The sequence below is a fragment of the Cupressus sempervirens genome, chromosome 4 (assembly GCF_028749045.1).
Source record: "Cupressus sempervirens isolate cs-2001-9-10 chromosome 4, ASM2874904v1, whole genome shotgun sequence".
Taxonomy (NCBI): domain Eukaryota; kingdom Viridiplantae; phylum Streptophyta; class Pinopsida; order Cupressales; family Cupressaceae; genus Cupressus; species Cupressus sempervirens.
In genome coordinates, this window is record NC_143121.1 from 34725328 (window position 1) to 34748981 (window position 23654).

Sequence of the window (23654 nt, forward strand, 5' to 3'; positions counted from 1 at the left end):
AACAGCGTGTCTTTGCTATTTTGTGGTTGTGATGAAAGTCTCAGTTTGTGGTGGTCAAAGGCATTCATTATGAAGAGCAACAAAGGTCACGATGGAGTCTAAATCATGCAGATATGTTAATACACAAATGGAGCAGCTATAATAAATCCAGATGGAGTTAATTGATCATTATTGATGCCACAATGGAGGTAATAATATTACACATCCCACTCACAGTGTGACACGAAGGCAATGTTCTCATACCAAGTGTGGAAGAGGATATTTCTAATTATCAAAACGACATCGAATAATTTTCTGGTAAATGACAATGGTTATCGTAACCGTGGATAAAACTTATTGTGTAAAAAAAACTGAAAGAAGATCTGCATAAAAGTGGTGACTATTAAAGCGACATCATGGGCGAATAGAGACAACGATGGAAAGTTTGAAATATACAATGGTGATTTAGAAAAAGTCAACAAATGACAAATATATTGACAAATAGAATAATCAGCAAAGGTATATGATTCTGTTGAGAGTTTGATCAAACCCTTAATATAAAAAGATGCCATGTCATTGATCAAGACAATGATAAGGATTGAATATTTTGAAGTATAGCTATCAAGATTGAATCTGTTTAATTAAAGCAACTTGATTGAGGCTTGAGTTGTAAAGAGGATAATAAAAATAATTTGAATTGTGATGGGAAGACATGACTCCTCTTAAAGAGATGTCTATTCTAAAAGTGATGTCTTTTCAGAAATAAAAGACATATATAAGACAGAGATAAGTAAGCAGTGGGGGGAAATAAGGGTGAGAAGGCAGCAGTCAATTGGAAGATAAAAGAGAAAAAGGAATATATGTTTTATGCAGTTTTTGGTATGTAGAATAGTGCAACTGAAGCACAGACTATTTGTACTCATTTTTCAAATTTAATGCAAGAGCCTTGTTTTTCTTCTTTAAAATCGAAGTTCAAAGTATTTTGTTCAGATTTATCCCCTGTGATTATTGATTCTAAAATTAATTTCTACTAATGATGAAGAAGTTGATTTCAATACAAGTCTTTGATTATCAGAATCTGCATATGAAATGTCGTCTATGTGAATTTTGTCTAATTGGTTTTCCCAAAGAAATTAAATTCAACTCGACTAGGGTTTGTGTTACCAATTGAAGCTTCAGTCTATAAAGTAGCGGACAGTGAAGTTTGACTCTATTTACCCAAGGTTGGATAAGGGACTGCTCATAGTTGCATAAATCTCTCCATCAAGGATGGATCAATTTGTGTTCATAAATTTCGTTGTGGTTGTGTAATTGCATAGTTTAGGTTTTTATTTTCAAGTAAAAAATGAAATGCTTTCTGTGAATTGCAGGAACTATGTGAGAATGGTAGTGATTCATTAGGCATCAAACTCTGCCCTAATGATTTAAGGCACTGGTTTTATTTTTTTTAAGCTGCTAGTAACCACCAAAAGAAATCAAATCACTTTTACCTTTCATATTTGTAGGAATAGATTTGTATCTGGAATTTTACTGTGAGGGGCATATTAAATGATAAGAAGTTAGAATAGAGCTGTTGTAATCTAATTCTTATCTGTTCTGGTTCATATAGTTGAGAGTAATGTGCTAAGTCTTCAATATTCACCGTTATTTGTTCATATCTGTTAATGTTGCAAAGAGTCACTCCCTTAGGTCCTACAAAGCCTAAAGTCTAGGAGATTTTAGTCTTGCGACTATTCTTGTCCATTGGCCATTTGTCTTAGTTTTCTATTGATAGGAGAAGGTTAATCCTTAGGTTAATATGAGGAAATAAATGTTGGAACCAACAATACAGTTGAGTGAAAGACCATTTTTGTAACATCCTTGGACTAGGCATTAATTTTGCCCAGGCAAAGATGGGAAACCTATTTTAAAATCACAAGCCATGGCATATATTGAACAGGAATGAGATCATAAATCAAGTCATCCTTTGTTAAAGAAAGGATCTTGAGGAATGATGCCCCCTCCACTGCCTTCTAATGTTCATTCAACATTGTTGGTCACACCTAAAGAACAACCTATGGCTGTCCTTCATATTTGAGATCAAAGGGACTGTTGGAAATGGTATTTCAAAACAAGTCTTAACAGAGTACTGATCATTACATAGTGAGATGGTCTCTATGCAAATGGATTGTCATTCAATATTGTTTGCTCTCCATATTGGCAACAGGTGAAAGCAATTAGTGAGACTCAAAAAGGATACAAGGTTATCAACAAGTACACTCACTAGACTGTTACACAACAGCCTGAGTGTTGAAAGATGCTTTCACTTTTTATCTTTACACTCACAAATGTGGAAAACATAATTCACTTTGCAGTTTAGAAACCTGCTTTGTATTGAGTGATGCAGTTGCAATTAGGATTCCCAATGAAGGGATGCTGCAGAGCCTCAGATCATGCAACCCTCAGAGTTATCACAAGAAGATAGCAAATTAAACATCAATGAGGAAAACAAGGAAATGGGCTCGGAGGATTGCTTCTTACAGTTTCAAAATTGAGAGATTTGAATACAAATTTCCCAACATGAGATCCACAGCAGCTCTTTTTATAGAGTTTGCAACTACTCAAGTCTCCTTTCATGCTGTTGTCTGCATATTCATGCTTTGGCTACCAAACAACCACTACTGATTTTGCAATGACATTGATACAAATATATCATGACACAACACAGGCAAGGAAGTTGAACAGTTCACAAAACAATATTCCATCTCAGTTTTCACCTTTCATTTTGTGTGTGATTCTTCATCTTTTCTTCTGTGCAAGTGCACACAAAGGTCAATGTTTATGCAAGACATGGCCAACTGAGTGACCAAACGCAGAGGTTGCTCCAATGTGCAAAGTTGCACAAGACATCACTAATCAGGTGAGTGCACCAACACGTAATCTGCTCCGATGTACAGGGTTGCACAAGGTTCTGTTATGGCAAGTCTACATTGTTGTTAATAAACAGTAGAGAAGAAAGCTCCTCGTGTAGATTTACAAACACGATGTCTCTAAAAGAAACAATTATGAACTAAAGACGAAGATAGAAACTACTTAATAAACTAAAGACTAACTAACATGACCATTAAAGAAATATTATAATATTCTACTACTATTCCTTAATGGTCATTGTCTATGTACAGTTCTGCAAATTCGTGAGCCTTGAATCAAACTTACAGTACAGTTCCAAGATGCTGAGACTGATCTCTAAGACAATATGTGTATTCAGATTTTATGATGCAGATATAACTGATGTTTTGCTGTATGAACAGTCTTCTATATTAGATCTTGAGTAATGGAGAATATCTTAGGTTATATCTTTGGAAGGAGAATGCTTGGAGAATCAGACTGCTGTAAATGTATGTGTGTTCTCCAAACTACATTCTCAACCCTATATATATCCAATCTAGAGGGTATGTCCCTCAAGGGACATGACCCTTAGTTTAGGCAATAAAACAACATTAACCCTAAATTGGCGATTTCAAGTATTATGTTAAGAATAAACACAACTAAGCATTAGTTTAGTTAAACTCAAAACAATAACACCAATATGAGAATCGCCGGCACCTATAGGGAAGATATAAAAGTATTATTTGCCAATCTTTGGACATATATTACCCATACAAGAAGGTACGGCCTATACTAATAGACCTGTAGTATTATACAGGTTACTTTCTTAACACTCCCTCTTAACCTGATAATCCTACAGAGAGATATCATGTCTAGCAACATCAATATAGATGTTAAGCAAGAATTAATACTCTATATCTGTCTGTCTTTTCTTAGTATGTAGTATCATAGAACACATGATACAAAGTCATATTACTAAATCTGTGATATGACAAATCACTGCTACTAGTGATAAGACACATGTTGTGACTCATAGAAACTGGTATTTCTAAATCACAACGAGATTCTGAATTTAAGATCTACCAGAATACAGGATAAACTTGGCGAATTTCTAAAATTCTTCCTTTATCCAATTTGTGACCTATGAACATAGCAATGTCAATGTCACAAGACAATCTAAAATTCAACTGGATCTTATAGTAAAATTTACTGTTTAGTACATTATCTAAGAGATCGTCACCTCTCATAATGCCTTTTGCACAAGTATTAATTATTTCAGATATCGTCACCTCTTAAATAATGATTACACATGGTGGAGCCCATAACAGTCAATAGCCTGACAAAATAAAATTTATTATTTTATTAATAATCAAAAGAGTGCAAATTTGAATTACAACTCAACCATACCAAGTCTCTTTCTAAAATGTTCTATCTTTACTCTAGATAGAGGTTTAGTGAGTATATCTGTTGTCTAATCTGTAGTACAAATGTATTCCAATTTTACAGAGTTCCTATCTACCATATCTCTTACATAATGGTAAGGAATTTCAATATGCTTGGATCTATCATGGAAAACTGGATTCACCAAGGGCTTGATGGAACTCTGATTATCACAATGAATAATTGCAGGATTTATGGCTTGCCCAAATAATCCCACAAGTAACTTCCTCAGCCATACTGCTTCTCGAGAGGCCATCGTTGCTGCAATGTATTCGGCTTTTGTGGCGCTTTGAGCTACTGAAGACTGCTTTCTGCATATCCATGAAATCAGAGCTTATCCTAAATTGAAACAACATCCTGAAGTGCTTTTCTTGTCTTTAACACTTCCACCCCAATCTGAATTGGTGAATCCATGCAAATTTAAAGCAATTTTATCATATTTGAGTCCATAATTAAGAGTGCCTTGTAAGTATCTCATAATGTGTTTAACGGCAACTAGGTGAATCTCCTTAGGTTCACACATAAACTAACTTATGGCATGAACAACATAGCAAATATCAAGTCTTGTATTTACTAGATACATCAAGGACCCAATTATCTGCCTGTAGAGAGTAGAATCTATTGGAGGTGATTCTGCAGTTGCTTCTTTGAGTTTATGCAAATTGGTCTCCATTGGAGAAGACATAGACTTGCAATTCCACATTCCAAATTTCTTCAAGATATTTGAAGTGTACTTTCCTTGATTCAGTATGATACTATTAGAATTCTGTCGTACTTCCAATCCTAGGAAGTAATGGAGAAGCCCCAAGTCTTTCATCTCGAATTCTCTAGTTAGATCTTTCTTGCACTAATCTATAAGATGATCATAACCTGTGATTAATAAATCATCGACATACAATATTAATATTACCATACCATCTTTATCTCTTTTATAATATAAGTTTGGATCGGCTTCATTCTTAGAGAATCCTAAGCTGGTGAGATATTTATCAATCCTCTCATACCAGGCCGTGGGAGCTTGTTTAAGCCCATAAAGAGCTTTCTTGAGTCTGCAAACAAAGGCATTAGGATCATGGGTTTCAAATCCTTCTGGTTGCTCTAGATAGACTTCTTCTGAAATCTTTCCATTGAGAAATGTTGTCTTTACATCCATCTGATGTACCTTCCATCCCTTAGATGCGGCAATTGCTAAGACAACTCGAACGGTAGTATATTTGGCAACAGGAGCAAAGGTTTCTTCATAATCAATCCCTTCTTTTTGAGAAAAACCTCTAGCTACAAATCTGGCTTTATATTTCTCAATACTCCTATCAGCAGCATGCTTTATTTTGAATATCCATTTGGAAGATAAAACAGATTTTCCTTTTGGCCTTGGAACTATTTTCCAAACATCATTTTTCATAATTGACTAGTATTCTTTTTTCATAGCTTCTTTCCAGGCTGGATGTTTAATAGCATCAGAAGGATTGGTTGGCTCTGTTTTGGATAAATCAATCATATTTGCTATATGACTAGAGAATCTTTTAGGTCTTTTACTTTCTCTGACTAATCTTGAAGGTGCAGCAAAGTCTTGAGCTGCTTCAATTGTTTTTATGGCCCAAAGTGGTCTTTTCTTTGAACTTTCCTCAAGGCTTATTTCATCTTTGACCTCTTCTAAGTTTTCCCTCTGGGATTCAGATTCACTAATTCTTTCAGAACTTGATAAAGGAGAGGGTTCATTGGAACTTATTGCTCTTTTGAATGCAAGATCTTCCTCAAAGATTACATCTCTGCTAAGTTCAATAGTTTTTTGTCTAGGTATGAAAATTCTATATGCTTTAGAAGTTTCACTATACCCTACAAAGATACCTTTCCTCCCAAATGGTTCTAACTTGGTTCTTTTTTCTTTTGGAACATGAATGTATACAGGACATCCAAATTTTTTGAGATGACTTATATTGGGTTTTACTTTAGTAAGTACTTCTTCAGGGGTTTTATCTTTAAGATAGGAGTGAGGGCTTCTGTTTTGAATATATACAATAGTACAAGAGGCTTCTGCCCAAAGATAGTATTCTAGATTTTGGTCAAAAATTGTAGCCCTAGCAGCTTCTATAATTGTCCTATTCTTTCTTTCAGCTACCCCATTTTATTTTGGGTTATAAGGAACAATGTACTCCCTCTTGATCCTTGATTCTTTACAAAACCTTTTAAATAAATCTGAGGTATATTGTCCTCCATTATTTGTTCTAAGGGTTTTAATTTTATGTCCTGAAAATTTTTCAATTAATGCTTTGAATTCTTTAAATCTTTGTAGGATTTCTTTTGATTCCTTGCATTTTAAAAAATAAATCCATGTTTTCCTAGAGAAGTCATCTATGAACAAGATATACTACTAGAATCCTCCAAGAGAGGGAACGGACATAGGTCCACATAAATCTGAATGAATTAACTCAAGTACATTATTTGTTTTCCTAGTACTATCATGAAAGGGGCTTCTAGTACTTTTACCCAAAGCACACCTTTTACAAATACTAGGGTGATCTTTATTTAATTTAGATAATCCAGTAACTATCTTTTCCATAGTTGACAAGGTTTTAAAGTTTAGATGCCCTAATCTTTTGTGCCATATTTCGTTTGAATCTTCTGCTTTGTGAACTAGGACTTGAATGGATCTACTGGGTTTTATATTTAGTTCATACAAATATCCCTTTCTTTGACCAATTACTTTTGCTTTCTTGATGGAAGAGTTCTTAGCCCAAGTTAATACTTTGCCATCCACAAATGCAACATTGTGTCCATCATCTTCTAATGCTGTAATTGAGATTAGGTTTCTTTTAATCCCCGATACATAGAGTACATCTTTAAGAAGAAGAGTATTTCTTGTCTTTAGTTTCAAAGTGCATCTACCAATTCCTTCAACCAAGTGTGCAGAGTTATCACCAATAGTAACTTCACCGTTGACTTTCTCTGATAAGGAGTCTAGAGTATCTTTGTATCCTGTTATATGTCTTGAAGATCCACTATCAATTACCCATGCCTTATTCGAGATTTCATTTGATAGAGAGGAATACAAAACACGGTTCTAAGGGTCATAAGTCCCTTATTCTCTAATAACATTAGTACAATTTGCTTGTTGTTTGGAATTTTCTGGACAATTAGATCTATAGTGTCCAAATTTTTCACATTTGAAACACTTTATTTTAGATAGGTCTTTCTTGGGCTCTCCATTCTTCTGATTTCCCTTTTTCTTCTTGAAGTGCTTTTTCTTGCCTTTATAAGAGTTGGCATTAAGAAGTGAAGTTCGTCATCTTCTACTTTTGGTTTTCCTCATTTTTTAAGTTTTCTTGACTCTTCCTGAAGACAATCATTCTTGAGTCTGTTAAAGTCTGGAAGCTGATCTCTAGCACTTATTCCTTGTGCGAATGTTTCCCATGATTTTGGCAATCCATCTATGGCCATGAGCATTAGTTCAGTGTCATTAATGATGGTTCCTATGCTTGATAATTCATCTCTAATGCCAACAACTCTTAGGAAATAAGAGTTTATTGATTCTTCTTTCTTTATTTGGATGTGATTTAGTTGTCTTTTTAATGCAAGGACCATAGTTGCATTGTTTATTTCAAATGCATTTCGTAATGCATTCATCATATCGTAGGCAGTTTGGTGTTTTGTAAGCATAGGTACGATATCATTCTTAACTCCATCCAAGATGATTTGAATGGCTTTTCTATTTCCATTGGTCCATATAGATTTGTGAGGTTCAACTGGTGGCTGTTTAGATGCTCCATCAACAAATTGTCTAACATTGTTTTCTTCAAGAATCATCAAGATTTGAATTTTCATGCTTCAAAGTGTTCCTTTCCATCAAATTTGTCCTCAGGCTTGATTGTATATGCCATTGGAAATGGAAGACAACTACTGAAAAAGGTTTGAATACTGAAAATTTGTAGAGCCCTAGATCTGATAACTTGGCTTTGATACCATGTACAGTTCTGCAAATTTGTGAGCCTTGAATCAAACTTATAGTATAGTGCCAAGATGCTGAGACTGATCTCTAAGACAATATGTGTATACAGATTTTATGATGCAGATATAACTGATGTTTTCTGTACGAACAGTCTTCTATATTCGATCTTGAGTAATGGAGAATATCTTAGGATATATCTTTGGAAGGAGAATGCTTGGAGAATCAGATTGCTATAAATGTATGTGTGTTCTCCAAACTACATTCTCAACCCTATATATATCCAATCTAGAGGGTACATCCCTCAAGGAACATGACCCTTAGTTTAGGCAATAAAACAACATTAACCCTGAATCGGCGATTTCAAGTATTATGTTAAGAATAAACACAACTAAGCATTAGTTTAGTTAAACGCAAAACAACGACACCAATATGAGAATCGCCGTCACCTATAGGGAAGATATAAAAGTATTATTTGCCAATCTTTGGACATATATTACCTATACAAGAAGGTACGACCAATACTAACAGACCTGTAGTATTATACGGGTTACTTTCTTGACAATCTAACTGCTGTCTTTTGGTCACAAATTCTTCAAAACATTCTGCTGCTGCTGATATTGTCCCTGGGTCTGCAGAATGTTAATGACCAAGAAGCCAAAATTTGTCCAAAAAAGGACAGAGAAGGATGCTCCCTTATGCAGAAAGAGCCAAGAGCCTATCACTGACTTTGCCACTGAGATGAGTCCACCTCTAACCCTCCTAGAATCAACAAATCTTTTGACAAAAAATCATCACAAAATTCCAACCTGATGTTGGATAACAAAGCTGCCCTTCCTTGTAGCCAGAGACATACCAAGAAGTTAGAACAACTGTCATGATTTTGAGGAAAAATAGGTAAACCCTCCAAACTTTGCAAATGAGCAGGATGTCCCGAAACAAATTGCAAGATACTTTGATTTGAAGTTTATAGAGCATTGTTTTTAGGAGAAAAAACTGCAAAAACCCAACACAATTGAGGTGAAAAATTGATCAAAACCCAACATGATTCTTGAGGTGAGAAATCAATCAAAACAAAATAGAATCAAGACATGGATAAAAGAATAAAAAACAGTGAAATCCAACAGATAGTATTTGAGGAAAAAATTATTAAAACCCATCATAAATGTTTTGAGGAAAAAATTATAAACCCAAATAGAGAAATCTTCATGCAACAAAACAAAAGACTTCTCATGGTAAAACAACACATGCAACTCACAAAAAACAAATGCAAGTACACAACATACATGCAAGTACATGCAACCCTAAAAAATCGGATATTCTTGCTCAAGCCAAGAAATCACGCAATCAAAACCCTTGAACAAGCTCGCGATTTCCAACTAAAATCTTCGGAAATGAATCACAATTTGTTTCATAAAATACCTCCGATGATTTTTATTTATCAACATTGAAAAACAAATTTTTGGAAAAGTATCCAGAACACAAAATTTTTCTTAAAAGTTTTGCCAAGATTTATGAAATGCCATTGACACACTTTGACACCATGTTATGGTAAATTGATGTTATTAAACAAATGAGACTAAAGCTGCTTAAATTGAATTACAAAGACGATGTTTCTAAATGAAACAGTTGTGAACTAAAGATGAAAATAGAAACTACTTACTAAACTAAAGACTAAGATGACCATAAAAAAAGCATATTTATGTTCTAATAGATTCAACATATGTGCAAGACTCATTTATGCCTGGCACATATGCTTCAACTTCTAAGCAAAGATTTGTTCTTGTGCAAGGGTACAAGGCTTCATTGCAACTATGTCATGCTGTTGTGCATGAGCAAGCCACTTAGTTTTTTAATTTGTTTTTCTTTGGTTGAGGTAGATTGCTCATGCTCTTGGATACTCTGGCATCATTGTCGCAAAATATATGTTTTTAAAAAAATGTTTGGTTTAAATTAGATGATTTATGGTCTAACATTGCCTGGAAGAGTAAGCGGCCCTCTGTTTTGTTTGCTTATTTTGTTTGTGATACTGAATTGTCTTTAATAAGATCATGTAAAAGTTCTATACAAATCATATTCAGAGATTTACTTTTAATGGGTTTGACTGCTGTCTGGCACCCTCTGGAAGTTTTCATTGAGTTTTGATATGGAAGAGGTATGATTACCTACAGGCCTTGGGGGATTTGTAGCTTGCAAAGCATTATCGCAAAGAAATGATGATCCCACAAAAGCATCGCGTCCATGGGATGCTGTATGATTATTTGTTCATTTACTAAATCTTTATGCATTCTAATTTATTTTCTTGTATTTTGCAATGATGTCAAGTCATTTCATGATTCTTTGTTTGAAGACAGTTTTCCAGGTTGGCTAAATAATTGTTTAACATTTGACAGGGTCGTGATGGGTTTGTCATGGGGGAGGGAGCAGGAGTTCTGCTTTTGGAGGAATTAGAACATGCAAAGGTGCACCCTTTCACATAAGGCATTGTTTGCCAGTGATTGAATTTTTTTTTTGTATTGAAAAAGTTCAAACAACATTCAATCAAACTTGTCACTTTGAAAAAGAGCCAACCCTCAAAACTATTACAAAATTGGAGGGAGGAGCAACCCAACTAAAAGACTTTACATAGAGTTTCTAATATGAACATCCAAGACCATATAAGATATATCACTATTTCTTATAAGATGATACATGCACTATAAAACTATAAATTCTGAAAAACATGATCTGGCTGATCAGTCTCATAAATATGTGCTGAAGTAGTTCCAACACATGTAACTGTCTCCTTGTCAGCATCCAGATGACACTTTTCCATAAGTATGCTCAGATCTTCAATCTCTGCTTGTGTAAGGAAACTCTGATATCTTTCAATGTAATGAGCAGCTTTAACTTCATCTTTGTAAATCAGTATCATCCCATCATGCATCAGCTTCATGAATCTGGGCTTTGTAATCTCCAAGCACAAAGAAACCTGTGACATGATGTAAAAATGTGTGAGTTTAAGATTAAACTCAGTAGGGGATCTTCTCACGTTTTGAAATATCTCCCTGTTCCTTTCCTTCCAAAGAAACCACAGTACTTCACCAGTAAGAGCAAACCAAAATCTGTTAAGAGATAAGTGAAAAGATCTCACATAACCAGCCAATATTTCACACCAAGTAAGACCATTATTTTTTTTCCAATCAATAGGGTACCCAAAGAAAATGGCCCAAACTTTAGAAGCAAAAATACATAAAAAAAAGATATGCTCAAAGCTCTCAGGTCTATTACACAGATTGCAAATCACAGGCTCAACTTTAATGGATGATAAAACTGACCCTGCAGCAAGCTTTTTAAGCAACAGCAACCATCTAAAATGAATAACCTTAGGCTCACAAGGACTCTTCCAAAAGTAATCAAAGAAAAAATGCCAGTTTGAGAAAGGACAGTCAAGACCCCGACAATTAACTAAATGCTGTAACACAGATTGATCATTTTTAAACATATTATAAATCTGCTTAATAGAGGTGATTGAACTTTGGGAAACAAATATATGAATAAATATAACCTGAACGATTTGGGTTTGCTCATTTTTCTTGTTTTTCCAGAAAAGAGGAGCAACGATATATGCCGAGTTCCTTGGGGGAAGTTCTACATCTGATGCTTATCATATGACAGAGCCACATCCAGAAGGTATGAGATTCTGAAATGTTTCCTGGCATTCACAGGCCCTTGCTAATGTCAATTCTTTTCCAAACATTTGAGTGTTTTCAGGCACAGGTGTCCTCCTATGCATAGAAAAGGCCTTGCATCAGGCAGGTATAAGTAAAGAAAGTGTAAACTATGTGAATGCTCATGCAACTTCAACTCAGGCTGGTGATTTGCAAGAGTACAAAGCCTTGATCCGTTGTTTTGGCAATAATCCCGAGGTGCTTATTGAATAATGGAAGTCTTAAATTTAGGGTTTGTTTGAAGTGATTTTGGAGAACTTAACATTGCATTTGCATTTGATTGATCACAAGGCTGGGTTTATGTTTCAGCTGAAGGTGAATTCCACAAAATCTTTGATTGGACATTTGCTGGGTGCAGCTGGAGCTGTAGAAGCTGTCGCAACTGTCCAGGTAATTAATTTAATCTCATGCTCTGAAACAATAGTGATTTGTAAAGTCAAGATAGGCAATATGGATAAATTTTTTAAATGGTGCAGTCAGTAGAATAAGGTGTATCCTCGAGCAGCATGAAAATTGAAATATTATGAGGGAGATTTTCCGCTACCAAGGGATATACACTATTTATAGCAAATACACTTGTAAAAGCTATATAAATGTTTCAGCTGTCTAGAATTGTGCCCTGTATTTTCTTGCCTTTCAATGTGTTTTTAATTCTTCATTTAGATGAACCCTAGTTCACAAATGAGGACTTAACGCACCCAAAATTAAAAAAAATTAGCAAAAAATTGTAAGAAACTTGTAAATTATGGGTAACTTAAAAAGTACTTGAGGCAAAAAAATGAAGCTTTTAACTCTACAGTCATGTTTCTAAGTCTACAGTTGTGTTTTGGGCACATGATTCAGTAGACAGGCAGTTTTAGGGAATGCAAAAGGTACAGTCAAAATACCAGTTTTTGCAGTGTTTTGGGCATTTTTTACCAAAATTTTTCATGTTTCAGTGAGTTGCGAGTCAATTCTGTGAGAGAATTTTTTTTGGAGTACTTGGCAAGTTTGGAAACCATTATGAACCATTTCAAGTCAACTTCCTAGACATTTCACATCATAGGGGGTATTGTGCCAGGTTTTGAATAAGCAACTGTCGCAAAAGTTATCTACTTTACTGCTAGACCACAGCTTGACAGATACTGATGTGGTCTGTGGTCACTTGGAGATTAAGGATATGGGTAGTGGAGGGAACGTGCCATTTTATGAGATGGTAACGTAATGTTGTGGCTATGTTAAATTTTTAATATCCCTGAGTTTCCTGATGACTATGGACAGAAACCTAATTCTTATACGTATATACAATAGATAGATGGTAGTAAAAGCATCTGTCAGGTAATTGTTGACAGTTTGTATTTTGTCTGTATCTGGTATGAAAATATTTTATTGTACTTGAGATGGCAGTGACCCTGTAAGGAATTATGATGTCTTAAAACACCATTTAACAATGTACACCTGTCTTGAGACGTGCCCTGTATTTTGTTGCCACTTATCTCATTTCCCTAAAAGACACTGTAGTCTGTATTTCACTTCTCAAATGAACCGTTATCCATACCTTTATGTACGCTTGTATCTATGCAGGGAAATGTAATGGTAAGTTGCATTTGTGCATAATTTGTACCTAGTACAATGTTGCAAAAGATTATTGCTGAGTGCATATGCAAATGACAATGCAAACTTGTGGCAACCAATTATTGATTTCTATGCTATCTAAAAGTTGTGAGAGGTCATTTTAAAGATTGTACTGTTTTCTCTGAGTATATGATAATGGTATGATATATCAAGTTTTGAATATACTTAGTGGAAATGTGAGTGTACAGATGTGACTCTAATGCTGAGTTTCCTGGTGACTATGGGCAGAAACTTAAATGTATGGGTAGATGCTGGTAAAAACATCTGGGAGTCAATTGTTAAGTGGCCTAAAGTAGTTTCTCTGTGGTTGGTATCCATGTTTCAGTTTTTGCCAAATTTCTAATATAAAGTTTGAAATCTGGCAGACAGTGTGAAAACAAAGAAACAAAAAAATCGTTTTGGTTTGCCCTAATTTATATGGAAGAAGGCTGCATTTGTTGTTAAACTATATTTTAAAAACATGTTTTCAACTAGATTTTTTTCAGATTTATTCTTGTGGGCCTTGTATTTTGCTTTGTTCTGTGAATCTTTGTCTTGTGAATGTTGAGTCGTTGAAAACTGGTAGCTTGGTGTTGATAGTCTGCTGCTCGCTGTTTGCAGATGTGGTGGCTGCTTGTTTTATTCATGTTGACAGTCTCACACTCACCATCATAGAGATGGTGGCTGCTCATCGAGATTTGTTGACAGAATCAATGTAATTTGATTCTGTTTGAAGAGTTCAGCAGCTAAGCTGATGTCAGAGGCATATGTTATTAGACAGGAGGGCTTGTTTGTTGGCTGTTGAGTGTTATTGCAGAGTTATGTGGTGCTTCAATGTGCTGTGGGGAAGCTGCAGCTGCAGGAGGAAAAGCCCTACCACACTTAATAATGTCTGTTTTTAGGTTTCATTCTTTTTGTCTTTATTTTTATTTTCTTTAATCTGTTGTTTCCTATAAAATTTAATACCTTAAAATGTAATATGTGGGATTTTTTTTCTTATATTAAAATTTAATATTTTAAATTTTAATTATTGATATGCAAAACTCAAAATACAACATTTATATTAGAAATTAAATACTTATATATGTGTGTGTATATATATATATATCTATACATATATGTATACATATATATACATATCTATACATATATGTATACATATATACATACATACATATATATGTACATATATATTTATATTTTTATATAGGCCAAGTGTATTGCAGTCTTGGAGGCTACACCCGTTTTCTTTAAAATATAATATAACAGCTTTTCTTAATTGTAGTGAAATCCTAGAATTCCAGTAGCTAATGCTCTATAAGCAAAATGTCTCAAAATCACAGAATCATGGATTCTCGATACTCTCTACGGTCTTATTATATATTTTGCCAATGACTTTAGTTATCCTCCTTAGAGCTTTTCATAATTTGGGAAATGATCCGTTTAATTCTTCTATCCCCACCAAGATGCAATGTTTGCTTCAAGAATTCCACCAATTTAGCCATTTGCCTCCTTCTTGGCCCCATCGGTGGGTTTCTAGTTATAATAATTGACTTCCAACGTATGTTTTTGGAACTAGTGCTCATTTCCTATTGGCGGTCTGATCTCTGCAGCAACAATCTGGAGAATCTTATTAAGCACATGATTCTTCATCACCAATTTTGTCATTGAAGCCCCCCTCACCTTCTCTTTGCATAGGACTAGCAGCATGCCCATGAACATGTATGATAATTGAATTTGCCCTACACCTCTGGTTTGTGACTAGGAATTTCTCCCCCAAGAGGCATTGAATGGCATATGAGTAGAAGGAACTAATGGGGTTTAAAAACTTTTTAGCTCAAAATAATTAGAAGAAAAATTATTTGGTGGGTATCATTGGTGAAATGCAGACATATTTCCATACTATCATTGTTTCTAGCAATGGATGATAGTGTTTTATATCAATTTGTCTCTAGAATGCTCCTCACACTCCTTTGCTTCTCATGATGACAAGAGTTAAAATTGATATGGCATTTAACCTTTGCTTCCCATCTTTTCATGCTGGGAGATCTCTTTCCATCTCAACCATTGTTAAATATGCCAACTGATTATTTCTACTCTTTGAACACTTCCATTCTTTCCTCGTGAGAAACGGAGTCGTTTTATTCCTTGATATTAATTTGAGAATGCAATTCTTCCCAAACATTAACATGATTCCTAACTTCTTGGTCCTTAGCCATGTCAATTTTGAAAGATTTTCGGTGATCCATGAGCTTTGTAAGTATGCTAAATAATGAAGGAGATGGGAGAATGGATACATGACCAGGCCTATAATAATATTTTGTTGATTTTCCAATAAACCTATTTCCATTTATAGATTGAGATATTAATGATCGTCAAGTTGCCTTTGATTTCAACATTCTCTAATTCAAATACACAACAGTAGCACCTATGCCTTTGCCTCATTCATTACATCTTTAAGTTTCTTTGAATTGCCAATGATTAAATTCCCGTCCAATTTTCAACAATTCCACCAACCCGTAATATTTTAGGGTTTCTTGTAGGTGCTCCGTCAATGTTCAGTTTGGCCCATAAACTTGGGTATGGTTGCCATTTTGTGTTGTTTCCTATCTGTTGAATTTATATCACCAATCCCATGAATGAGGGGGTGCTTGCACTTTTATTATAAATATAATCTTATATCATTTTTTTCCTTATAAACTTATCATAACATCTATTTTCTTATATTAATATTCTGTTTTTAGCAAGTTTATATTAGTCATGATTTCTTTGAGTTTCTTTTAATTGCCAATGATTAAATTCCTGTCCGATTTTCAACAATTCCACCAACCCCAAATATTTTAGGGTCTCTTATAGATGCTCCATCAATGTTCAGTTTGGCCCAACAACTTGGGGGTGGTTGCCATTATGTGTTGTTTCCTAACTGTTGAATTTATATCACCAATCCCATGAATGAGGGAGTGCTTACACTTTTATTATAAATATAATTTTATATCATTTTTTTCTTGTAAATTTATCATAACATATTTTTTCTTATATTAATTTTCTTTTTTTAACAAATTTATATTAGTCATGTTTTCTTGTTATATTTATTGTTTTGCAAATTTAATCTGAATTTTATCCATGCTGAATTCAACATAAACATGAACATGACCTTATGTCATACTTTGGTAGTACTCATTCATTTCAAAATATTTTGTTGAGGCTGTAATGAACTTGTGTTGAACTTGACATTGTTGGATAACAGTTTGTCTTCCTTATCTTTTTGGTTTACACCTTGACTCTTAATTTGCCCAATGGCCTATGGAGGACAAAGATGTTAACAACAAAATGGGTCAATGTAGTAATCTATCAATGACCCTTGAATTGAAAGGTACGGCTCCCTTTTGAATGCAAGATATGCAATGAATTTTGTCTTTCGGGTTTTGGAGGTATGCTCTTAATTAGAGAGTAGTAGAGGCAAAATCCAAGTTGCTCAACACTTTAAACAACTTAGGCAATTGAAAGGGGGACTAACTCACAACATGCAATCTATTCTGACCTACAATGCAATAAATGGAAATATGCATAACCAGCTACGATAGCAAGAAGAAAGGAGATGGCAAAATAGGTAATTCTTGGACTACACAATTAGCTGATGTTTTGACAATACTTGGATTGTCCATCTCTTAGCTTCACACACCAGTTTCTGGCTTCCTCATGCAACTAACTATACTAAACACACAAACTACGACATACAACAAAGAGAACAAAAGACATGCTTACGCTGAGGAAAGTAAGACATACAATCTATTGAACAAAGGAAACAAAACCAAGTTCATTCACATTCATTCAATTCTCAACAGTAGCACATTCATTCCATACACTAAACTAAAAGTAAATGAACAACAAAACTTGAAATGGACTCAGAGTCGCACACAGTAGTCCCAGCTATAGGGGTTTGCCCAAAGTAAATTTTGCCAATGTTATTAACATCTTAAAAGGTTACATTTATAGGCCTTCTCAAAATGGCTGGTTACACTAGATGATTGTGTCGCAGAGCATCTCTAAACAAAATCAACTAAAAATAGGACAAGCTTGAATCATTGTCCGTTATAGAGACTGACAAAATGCCATGAATGGCTACAAAAGAAAGAAAAGGGAAAGAATGACAGATGTTTGGAAAAGCATTAGAACATCATGTCTTCTTAGGAGTAACTGATTTGGCTCTATAAACTTTCATGGCTTCAGTTACTTTACCCAGCTCTTTGACATCTAGAATGATGATGTTGTCAGTTTAGACCATCCAGTAGCCATGCATTTTTGTCAGTTCATCTATTATGGCAACCCTTGACTGAAATTTCTCCATTTCTCTCCTTGTGATTGCGTCAACGACTTCATCGAAAAATTCCAAGAACCTTGATTTCATTCTCTCAATATCCATGAGCTTGCCTTTAGTGGACACAAAGGACTCTCTGTGAAATATCTTCAAATATTGAAACAACTTTTCAATGACCTTTTGCACTAGATCGTGTACATCCTTGAGCTCATTTGCAGATCTCATGGAGCTTTCTATAACGAACTCGAAGGATTGTTTTCAGTGAAACAGTGACTCCTTGCCTGTCTTAAGGATTCCATGAGCAATGGCCACATTTGTCTTCATGTCTATTACTTCTTGTAGAAGGGCCAAATTCTCTGTTAGCTTGTCTGCTGCTTTTTGTATGGTTGTCTGATGATTTGAAGTTGCTTCCTGGAGCTTGTGAGCATCCAACACTGGGCTTCCCAGGTTTTCAACTTGTGGGAGACCTTGAGCCTTGATCTGATCTACCCATGCTCGTCCAACCTACCCTAATTGCCTTTCTTGCTGCAACTTTAGCATTAGATTTTTATTCTCCTCTGCATTCGGGTCAAATTGACTTGACGAAGTGCTTCCAAGTGCAGACCTTATGTATAACACCAGTTCTCTGTTCGAGGCCTTCAATATCTCCTTTTTTTCTCTAAGCTCTTCCAGCTTGTCCTCGATTTTCTCATTGGTAGATTTTCACATGTTCACCATGGAGTCATGCATTGGGATGCCAAGATCCACTACCCTGATCTGAAAGTCATCCTTGGAAAGCTCATGAACTTTGCCTTCCTTCTGTGGCTCAACAATCTCAACTAGCATACGACCAGTTGTTGAATCTGGAGCCAGTGCAACAATTGTCTTTTGCTTCTTCGTCTTCTTGGATGACTGAGAGGAAGTGACTTGTGTGATCAAGTCCTTCGATGGGGCTGCTTCCTCATATCTCCTCTTCTTCCTATCAGTTGACTCTTCGAGCCATGACTTTGTAGAGAGCACATTGATAACAAACTACAATGTAGTAGGATTAAATAGCTTCCTCAGGATTAATGGAGTTGGCTTGCTTTGAGAAGCAATAGGGAAGGCGGTGACCTTAGTTACCAAAAGGGCTAATGTATCCCCTTGTTGAGATGCATCTTGTTCCTGGCCATCCATGGGGTTATTGTCACCATCCAAATTGATGACTTGGATAGGGGAAGATGGCTTGGCCACTGATTTTTCTTGTTCTTTCCCCTTATCCTTGTCATCTTGCTTCTCCCCAACCTTCTTGATGTTCAGAAGAGAGCGAGCTTCGTAGGTAGGAGTGAGTGGCACATTCTTTTTTGGAGGTTGGTCTCCACCTTGGCCAATGGACTGTAATGGCCCTGCAGATGTTGATGTAGTAGCTGTGGTGGTTGTTGTTGCGGTTGACTGGGTGGCTCCAGTTGATACTCCACCGGTAGAACCAGTGCTTCTAGTCCTCTTCTTCCTCGCTCGGGTCTACTCCACCCATTTGTTTGTTCTCTTGATTATCCCATGCATAAGAACCTCCATAGTGTCAATGATTGGATCTGCAAGTGGGGTAGACAAAATTGGGGTGCCTTTGATCTTCTCATAGAATGTGGGGTGCATGTAGGCTCCATCATTTGCAAGGTTAGAAACATCAACAAATCATTATATACTTTAATCTCATTAATGATTAGCCACGACCAAAATCTCTCCTGAGTTTGGTACTCGTTGAGACACCCGGACCAAAAGTCTTCAATATTTGGAATATGCTTGTAGGCATATCCCAACTTCAAATGATCTCTTACAAAGTTAACTGGATCATATTGAGGCCTGAGTACCTCATAGTCTAACAACTTAATTTTGCTCTCAAAGATTTTTACCAAATTCTGAGCATCTGATCCAGAGGCATATGAATATAGGCCAACCACTATAGGGAAGGGAATCCCGACTATCTTCTTCACATTAGAACATAGGGTGTTCACTTCAAGGATCTGTCGACACAGTTCGACTAGAACCACCTTGTCTTCTAGAGATCTTGGCAACTTCTTAGGAAACTCTCATAAGCTCCTATTCGTAAATAGGTTGGAAATTGGATGAATGAGCTTCCGAATTGGCTTATGGCCAAAATTGCCTCTGGTGAAAATCTCCTTTCAGGGCATCCTTGCAATTCTCAGCATAGCCTCATTATGAAGGGATCATTAATAGTCACATACTCCTCATAGCTTCTTTGCAGTTGCAGATGTGGGTAAAATTTGTATACTTTAGTGTGCTCATCATAATTGAGGATGCTAGGGAGGCTAGGTTACAAGTGGTGAGTTGCCAAGGCGTAGATCAGATATGAGGACATGTAGAATTGCTTGAATCCTCTGGCCGAATTCAACCACGAGGCGAGCTCATCACAAATAATTTGTGTCGAGTCAATTTGCATATCCTCATCACATATAACTTGTACTGGGAAGAAATGGTGCTTGATGAATTCCAAAATCTCCTCTTTTCCTTTGAGTCTGAGAAGGAGCGCGAGGATATCCACAATGTGGCTTTTTAGATTCGTGCCGAACAAGGTCTTCGACATTTTGCTCTTCTTTGAGCGGGCAGTTTGGAACCATGTCCTCTGCATGTCTTCCCGTCTAAGTGTCTTCTTTTCGTTGAACATGGATGTGGAAGAGCCGAAATCAACATCACAATACTGCTCCTTCACGGGAATACCAAATGCGGACTGCATCAGTGCCTTGTTGATTGAGATGAGAATAGATTGATCGGGACACAAGATCTGCTTTGTTTCCGGATTGTATCTCTCTATTCATTCCTTTACTAACTCAAGTGCATGAACCACCATTGGAAAACTTGCTGCTTCAACTAGTCCGCTCTCTTTAAGTTTCTAAGTGATTGGGTGAATGGGTTGAGAATTGAGTCTTTTATGAAGATCACCCAAATCGTAGAATTTGAAAGATCTGTCTATAAGATCTTTTAACTCACTCTCCAAGCCAATTAACTTATCATAACCAGCAGCTCTGAATGCCATTCGCTATGATTGTACAGGATGTAGTTCTCGATAAATAGCCATTTAAATATACTTGAAGAAACCAATTGCAATCCATTCCGATGAAATAGGTATAGGAATTAGAACGTTAGCACCACATGAACGAAATTAAGTTTGACCAATGATTATAACGGCAAGATTTGCATTTATTCCCATGAGTAACGACTATTTAAACTTTCTGTTCATTTGCATGTAAAATATTAAATTCTTGAAAGCTGTATTACTTTACTTAAAGTAAAGTGATATGACTAAGAATCACTTCACAAATGCTTTAGCTTTTCGAGAAGTGCCTTACTTTGCTTCAGAATTTGGAATGCAGATATACTTGATAATGTTAACATATTCAAGAGAGAGAGAAACTTGGCTTTTTCGCAAACCCATTTTCCTTTTATCCAGGATCGCAACACGGGGAGTAATCCTTTTGCTAGCTTGCACACTTCATTCTTTCACTTTCTGCCTAAAGCTTTTAAACTACATCTGTAGGGTGGAAATATGACTCAAGTACACAGATATATGCAAATGGTACAGAATAATGTAGTTGAGATACACATAAAGTAAAACATATAATGTGCCATTAATACCACAATACTAGTAGGTGAGGAAATGGTTTTTTTATTAATACCAAAAACATCATGCGTACATTGACAATATTCCAAGTAATTATAGAAGGGTCGGTTGGTTGGGAAAACCAATCGACGCATTCCCTCACCTCCTAACTACCCAGCCCAACTAAGCTTTAACAAGTACTAAGCATAATAATTACTTTATTTCGACTACATCTATCCCCCCCAAAAGAAGAAGTTGTCTTCTAGACGACTGTTGAACATGAAAATAACAAAAAGAACTTTGACTTCAAGAAGAGGGATGGGAGGACATCCTTGTGCTTGGAGCTCCCTGTAGTTGATGCAGGTCCCGTTTAGCTGTCTTTTGTTTTGTCCAAATACCTTGCAGTACCCTTAAAGCGTCCATTTTCTTTGCTTCTGTTGCGACGGTCTTGCTTTCCAATTCCGCTTTCTCTATGTTCCAGGCTTCTTTCATGGCAACTTTTTCTGCTTCCCACTGATTGTGAAGATTTTGTCTTTCCAGCCCCCATGCCTTAGCCAAGCTTTTCTTCTGCTGAAGTTCCAAGAAAGTTCCCTGAAAGGCAACTTCAATCGTTGTGAGGGCCTCCATGAGGGATGGCGATTGTTCCTGTCCATTGGAAATGATAGAATTGCTTGTCCATGTAGCAGCCATATCCTCCTTTGAATATCCACCCTGCTCTAACAGTCCCCAATCTGTATGGCAGCCAGTCTGCATAAGTGCGGCCAATGCTACCGTTGTTATGATAGTTTCCAAATTTCAAGACCTAGCCTGCTGCATGAGCTCCCTCATAGAATGTTCCATTGCATGCAAATTAGTGAGAAACAACTCTGCCTTGGCTGCAAAAGAAGCCGTGTCCAGAGGTTCCCCATGTTCACTTTGTATCTCTACCTGTTCCTTAGCAATTGCTCGTAGAGGGGAAGACACCATGCCTTCTTCCTTGATTAACCCGTTAGCCTCTTCCAGAACAATATCCGCCATAGCCATAGCCATCATACTCTCCTGAGGGTGTATTTCTCCCTGCTGGTTATCCACTGTTCCTGTCGACTGCACTACGAGGGCAACTGGATATACTACTTCTGGGCCTAGAGGTGTTTGCAACCTCACCTTATGTGCACACTTTGTCTAGCATCTCTAATCTATTAGTTGAGTACGAGAGTGCTGTTCTGGAGAGATTAGTGGCGCCATCATCAGAAGTGATATTCTGGAAGCCGCCCATGTCGAAATTTGTTGCCTTTCACCTGCCCCTTTCTCAACTCTTTCCTGATTGGGGTCAAAAATATTTTTTGTAGCAGTCTTTTCGGGATCACCAGTCATGTTATGGTAAATCTTTGGGGATTCTGATACTCTTGTTAGAAGTGGCCCCTCCACAGGTGGTAAGAAAGTAACTTCTCATGGAGTCCCCTGTAGATGACTTAGGTGGATTTCTACGTCTTGTGAGTTTGAGGAAGATGAATCCGTATTGCTGGCCTCCTCTTCTAAAGTCTCTTCGTCCTCTTCATCCTCTTTGAGTGTCTGAGCCACAATTGCTTGCTTTGGTTTCTTTTTCTTTGGTTCGTCACCATTGTGAGATCCTATACTCATGGTGTCCATATGGAGCCAGTATGTCATAGCAGGTTTGTAGGGTTCCACCCTATTGGCTGGTATCAATGTCCCTCGATGCTTGCTACTCACTTGAGTGCGTACTCTTAAAAATAAAACCACGGCATGATGGGGCATGTAAAAAGCTTTGTGTTTCAACTCCATGAATTCTCGAAGTTTGTCAGAAAGAAATTGAGCCCAGCTATTTGCTTGTCCTTTATACAATCCATCCACTATGGGAAACATCCAAAGGGCAATATCTGAAGTGTGGCTGCAGGCTGTGAGCCTACTTTTCAGAAAATCTACAATACATCGACATTCATCATTTATAATGAAAGTTTTCTTGAAACCCCTATTGTTCTTCAAGATTACTTCCCATTCAAAATTTTAAAGATCTTTTTGGCACATTAGTTTCAACCACTTCTTCTTGTCCTCTACTGTCATAAGGGTTTTTTTCTAGTTCGTGCCCTCTATTACGAATTCTGAAAACCCTACTTATTTCCTCCACTGAATAAGAAACTGTCACTTGTTGTTGGAAATACTGCACTATAGATCTATGACATGATTTCTCATAACCTGTGATTAAATTCCATAGTATAGGTTGAAACTCCT

At 36.3% G+C, this 23654-nt stretch overlaps 1 protein-coding gene across 3 annotated transcripts in view; it reads left to right on the plus strand.

Annotated features, from left to right (window-relative positions):
* The window catches only part of LOC149559817 (3-oxoacyl-[acyl-carrier-protein] synthase II, chloroplastic-like), a 96747-nt gene that overhangs the window by 12642 nt on the left and 60451 nt on the right, over positions 1-23654 (plus strand). For all 3 annotated transcript variants that reach the window (XM_089824310.1, XM_089824309.1, XM_089824311.1), the window contains exons 8-12: positions 10402-10481; positions 10624-10692; positions 11818-11902; positions 11984-12138; positions 12250-12330. In XM_089824310.1, the coding sequence (XP_089680436.1) occupies positions 10402-10481; positions 10624-10692; positions 11818-11902; positions 11984-12138; positions 12250-12330 (470 nt within the window). The remainder of the gene's footprint in view (positions 1-10401; positions 10482-10623; positions 10693-11817; positions 11903-11983; positions 12139-12249; positions 12331-23654) is intronic.